At 47.4% G+C, this 6,013-nt stretch overlaps 1 protein-coding gene across 1 annotated transcript in view; it reads left to right on the forward strand.

The window, feature by feature from the left end:
* The window catches only part of GPR143 (G protein-coupled receptor 143), a 54,391-nt gene that overhangs the window by 6,567 nt on the left and 41,811 nt on the right, over positions 1–6,013 (forward strand). The window contains exon 3 of the mRNA XM_011966843.1: positions 5,698–5,762. Within this exon, the coding sequence (XP_011822233.1) occupies positions 5,698–5,762 (65 nt within the window). The remainder of the gene's footprint in view (positions 1–5,697; positions 5,763–6,013) is intronic.

The following is a 6,013-nucleotide window of genomic DNA, read 5'->3' on the forward strand; positions in this document are numbered from 1 at the left end:
GGAGAGAGAATGCTCCATGGCTTAGTTGGATGCTAATCAATTTTACTGCATCTATTTTGAACCAAGTCCTCCACAAATTCAAATATGGCCTGGGAGTTTTCTTTGCTTTTCAGGATAAGATACAAGCTCTAGGGTCTTGGCACTCAAAGTAGGAGCCATAGGCCAGCAGCAGCCACGTCTCCTTGGAGACTGTAAGAAATGCAGTCTTGGGCCCCACCCCAGAAACCCTGAATCAGGATCTGCCTTTCCACAAGATCTGCAGGCGAATGCACAGTAAAGTGGAACTCATACCATGCTCAGGCCTGCTGCCACTTCACGTCTCCCTATTTTACAAAATGTACAATTTGGGCTGGGTAAGATGACTCAGGCCTGTAATCTCAGCACTCTGGGAGGCCAAGGTGAAAGGATGGCTTGAGACCAGGAATTCGAGACCAGCCTGGGCAACATAGCAAGACCTCATTTCTATAAATTTTTTTCTTAAATTAGCAAGACATGATGGTGTATGCCTGTGGTCCCAGCTACTCAGGAGGCTGAGGCGGGAGGACCGCACTACCACACCCAGCTAGTTTTTGTATTTTCAGTAGAGACGGGATTTCTTTATGTTGGCCAAGCTGGTCTCGAACCCCTGACCTCAGGCAATCTGCCCGCTTTGGCCTCCCCAAGTGCTGGGATCACAGGCATGAGCCACTGCACCTGGCCTGTTTTCTTCATTAAGGTTTGGTGACACTACCTTATTTATTGGACACAGAATCTATACCATTGTTCAATCAACTTGTGTATGTTACTCATAAACTCCCATTGAATTGCACTTAAATGAAAGGCAGAGATGCTGTTGGTCATCTGGTGGACCCAAAAGAGGGCTGTGGCTGGAGCAGCTGAAATCCCTTCTCAGGAAAAGCAGCTGAGCACAGAGTTTAAGGCACATTGTGTGCCTATAAGGACTCTAGGAGTGAGCACAAAAGCAGGGTGAGGCAAGGAAGGAAGAAAGCAAATTAAGAGCAGTGTCATTTATGAACTGGCCACAAGATTCCCAAGAAACCCAGCTGGTTACACAGGAACATATGAAACCACTCCTCAGAAACCTCCCTAGGAAGGAAAGGTGAGCAATACATCTGCCAGTGACTTCCTGCTTCCTTTCTCTCATTGGAATAAATTTGTCTGCCCCATTAAGTGTTAATCCTCCTCCATTTCTGGGTTCTTGCCCAGCCTTTTGAGCAGCTGCTAGATAAGCCAGAGCCTCAGGTGGTAGACTTACAGGAACTGCAGCCTATGGCCCTTTGCCTGTTTTGTAAATAAAGTTTTATTGGCACCCAGCCATAACCGTGGACTTATGTATTGTCTGGTCTGTTTTCTTTCTTTCTCTCTCTCTCTCTCTCTCTCTCTCTCTCTCTTTCTTTCTTTCTTTTTCCTGTTCTTGCTCCATCGCCTGGGCTGGAGTGTAGTGGCGTGATCACAGCTCACTGTAGTCTTAACCTCCCGGGCTCAGGTTTAAGTCATCCTCTCACCTCAGCCTTCCGAGTAGCTGGGACGACAAGTGGGCCCCAACAAGCGAGCTTTTTTTTTTTTTTTTTTTTTTAGAAGGAATCTCCCTCTGTTACCCAGGCTGGAGAGCAGTGGTGTGATCTCAGCTCACTGCAACTTTTGCCTCCTGGGTTCAAGCGATTCTCCTTTCTCAGCCTCCTGAGTAGCAGGGACTACAGGCGCCCGCCACCACACCTAGCTAATTTTTGTATTTTCAGTAGAGATGGGGTTTCGCCATGTTGGCCAGGCTGGTCTTGAACTCCTGACCTCAGGTGAGCTGCCCGCCTTAGCCTCCCAAAGTGCTAGGATTGCAGGTGTGAGCCACCACACCCGGCTTTTTTTTGGGGGGCGGGGGAAGGTGGGGACAGGGTCTCCCTATGTTGCCCTAGGCTGGTCTTGAACTCCTGGGCTCAAACAATGCTCCCACCTTGGCCTCCCAAAGTACTGGGATTACAGACATAAGCCACTGCACCTGGCCATGTATTAGCTATGTCAATTTAAGTATCAGTAAAACCCACTTGGAAGGCTCATTCTGAATATTAAATGAGATAATGAATGTAATATTCAAAGCACAGTGCCTGCCTACACTCCATAAATTATTATATTATTTAAAAATTATTTATTAGGCCGGGTGTAGTGACTCATGCCTGCAATCCCCACACTTTGGGAAGCTGAGGCAGGCAGATCACCTGAGGTCAGGAGTTCGAGACCAGCCTGGACAACTTGGTGAAACCCCGTCTGTACTCTAAATACAAAAATTAGCCAGGTGTGGTGGCAGGTGCCTGTAATCCCAGCTACTTGGGAGGCTGTGGCAGGAGAATCGCTTGAACCCGGGAAGCAGAGGTTGCAGTGAGCTGAGCTCGCACCACTGCACTCTAGCCTGGACGATATAGTGAGACTCCATTTCAATAAATAAATAAATAAATCTTATTTATTATTTAAATTCAAATTATTGTGAATGGCAGTCTCCTTACTTAGGCCGTTTCTGCCATCCATCTGCCCCCAGCCACCTCCTCTACTGGATTCTAAGGGATATCTGAGTCTCACCATAAACCCCATCCTTTTGGTTGAGACATCTCGATGCCAGGGGACTCACCATGAAAAATAAACTGCCTGGGAGAGAAACCCAGGAACCATCTTCCAGCAGTTGATCAAGTACATCTGATCAAGTGGGAATGGTGCGTAAATGGTGGATTGTGGAATGAGAGAAAGCCAAGATGATGGAGCATTTCCAGGGAACAGATGCCCCAGGCAGCCCAGACTGTGAAAATGGAGAGCGAATTCAGGTGTTAAACTGGGAAGGAGGGACAAAAGGAGGAAGGGTTCATGCAAAAACAGATGTACCTTCATGTACTCAAAGACCGATTGTTTCTGCACACATACCTCAAAGTTCATATTCAGCACTGCCATCCCTGGATCTCCCATATCTACGAAACTTCCAGATGTTTCTGCCTCCCAAGTGCATGCGTGTGTATTTGCTTCACTTTTCTCAGATTTATAGTTGTACTGTTTCATGAAAAGGTTTGTCAGGCCGGGCATGGTGGCTCATGCCTGTAATCCCAGCACTTTGAGAGGTCAAAGCGGGTGGATCACTTGAGGCCAGGAGTTTGAGACCATCTTGACCAACATGACGAAACCCCATTTCTACTAAAAGGACAAAAAGTTAGCCGGGTGTGATGGCATGTACCTGTGGTCCCAGCTACTCAGGAGGCTGAGGCATGAGAATCACTTGAACCCAGGAGGCAGAGGTTGCAGTGAGCTGAGATCATGCCACTGCACTCCAGCCTGGGCAATGGAGCAAGACTCTGTCTCAAAGAAAAAAAAAAAAGTTTGTCATCTCAGTTCACCCAAGCTGGAGTGCAGTGGTGCGATCACAGCTCACTGCAACCTCAAACTCCTGGGCTCAAGTGATCCTCCCACCTCATCCTCCCCAGTAGCTGCAACTACAGGTGCACAGCAGCATGCTCTGTTAATTTGGATTTTTGTAGAGATGGGATCTCACTATGTTGCCAAGGATGGTCTCAAACTCCTGGGCTCAAGTGATCCTCCTGCCTCAGCCTCCCTAAGTGCTGAGATTACAGGTGTGAGCCACTGGGCCCAGCCTCTCATACCAATTTCTAGTTTCCTCTCACTTTGATGGCAGGGTTTTAAATTTAGTCTTACACGCATGCTTCTACACCTTTACTCTGAGGCTCATCTTTACCATTGTCATCTGTGCCATGGGCCTAGGAATCTGCATTCATATCTATTTTCTCACTGATGAGATTCTGACTACTGACCTTGAGTAGTGGGCACCAGAGTCGGCCAGAGCCCCCTGGAGAGTGCTCCCAGGTTATCACGTAGGAAGCAGAGAGGTGGAGTGTGTTTTCTGGGGCATGAAATAGAGATTCAAATGCAGGGACCCCTTTGCCTGGCCCACTGGCCGTCATCCTTCAGGCAAATGTACAGACACTCTTAATTTTTATCTTTTAAAGCACTTTCCATTACACCAACCTCCAGAAGCAACTCTGCTTACCAAGGCAGAAGGAAAGAGAGCCATTGTCCAAATTAGATATTAGAATTCAAGCTTTTAAACATTAATGCTTGGGCAGTAGTTCTCTGGTGCTTCCGACTGTTTTTACAATGGAATGTGTAATCCAGCAGAGCTGTTAAGCTTTCTGAAGATGTCAGTCTGTTCTGACTTCTAGGAAGGCAGCTGTGGAGTGAACTGGCTGCGTTTATAGACATGCCAGATCTGGACTCTTTTGAAGTGGTGGAGTTTGCAGCCCATTGTTGTTAAATAAGGCTCCGCTTCCTGTCTGGCAGTAGAGCCTCCCGCCTGCCTTCTGTGGGGTCCCAAGGGAAGCCAGTCCTGCTGTCCCTAGAGGAAGACGACACAGATCATGCCTTCCTTAAAACCGCAAAGCTGGTGGGGAAATTCAGCTGGGCTGCTGGGGTGGGAGGCCAAGTGAGGAGAGTCCATGAACACAATGGGGACACCTGCGCTTTGGTTACTTGAAAAAAACCCAGAGAGGGGCCCATTTTACCAGGAGAGAGGAGGAAGGGCGTCTCTTGTGTGGTCACAAAGAGCCAATGAGGTTTGTTGAAGATGATACATATGATGAAGCTGGATTTTCTTTCTTTCTTTTTTTTAAAATAAAGGCCATAATCTAGAAAGAGCACTTCTATTTTCAACCTTGAAGAACTTAAAAAAAAAAAAATCTCACAGTATGCTTATTGTAATAATTAACACTGATATTATTTTGAAACTTACATGTGCAGAATAAAGCAAGAGTTTTCAATGTATGAGAAAACATATAGAAAAATTAACGCAATTAAGAAAAATCCAAATAAATAGAACTGAAAGTTAAGGTGCAAAATGTGTCTGTGTATACTTATGCTGAGTACTTTTCCCTTTTTTAAAATGTTTTTAAATTTTAAATTTAATTGTTTGTGTGTGTGTGTGTGTGTGTGTGTGTGTGTGTGAGATAGGGTTTCACTCCATTGCTCAGGGTGGAGTGCAGTGGTGTAATCTCCGCTCACTGCAACCTCCACTTCTCGGGTTCAAGTGATCCTCCCACCTCAACCTCCGCAGAAGCTAGGGCTACAAGCATGCCCCACCATGCCCAGCTAAGTTATGTTTTGTTTTGTTTTTTGAGAGAAGGTCTGGCTCTATCGGTCAGGCTGGAGTGCAGTTGGCACTATCTTGGCTCACAGTAACCTCCACCTCCTGGGCTCAAGTGATCCTTCCGCCTTAGGCTGCCGAGTAGCTTGGATCACAGGCCTGGACCACCACACTGGGCTAATTTTTGTGTTTTTAGTAGAGGCAGGGTTTTGCCATGTTGCCCACTCTGGTCTCCAACTCTTGAGCTCAAGCGATCTGCCCACCTCAGCCTCCCAAAGTGCTGGGATTACAAGTGTGAGCTACTGCTCTTTCTTTAACATTGATCTGGTTGTTTCATTCATTAATTGTAAATGAAAATCCTGCCTCTGTGGGGTTATTTCCATGAATGATAGAGGCCATAAAAAAAGCACTATTTGGACAACCATCTCTGCTTAGGAGAAATGCAGTTATAGGGATCAGTCACAGTTTATGAACATGTTCTAGCGCCTTAAAGGCATCAAAATCAGGATGTCAGAGTCCCAAATAGGAAAGATCTAGTCCACGAGGCCTGTTTCTCTAGAAGACCAGTAAAGATGGCAGGTTTGGCGCTCTAGGTGCCAGAGAAACCACCAGGAAGGCTTGGTAAATGGGGAGAAAGGTAACCTTCCCAACTTTTCGGCTTCTCCTTCCACTTCCCTCCTCCTCCTCCCTCTTTCTCTCCTCTCAGCCCTCCCTCTCTCTGTCCTCCTCCTCCGCCCGCCCAAGCATCACCTCGTGAGGCCTCGTGGCGTTAGCCCAGTGCGCTCGGCCCCCACCGAGCCTGGCTCTACTGCAGGCGCTGGGGGTTGGGGTGGGGGAGAGGCCCAGGGCACATGATGCCGCCCCCAGCCCGCCCAGCACATGACCCAG

Source organism: Mandrillus leucophaeus, unplaced genomic scaffold (genome assembly GCF_000951045.1).
Source record: "Mandrillus leucophaeus isolate KB7577 unplaced genomic scaffold, Mleu.le_1.0 Scaffold777, whole genome shotgun sequence".
Classification (NCBI taxonomy): Eukaryota; Metazoa; Chordata; class Mammalia; order Primates; family Cercopithecidae; genus Mandrillus; species Mandrillus leucophaeus.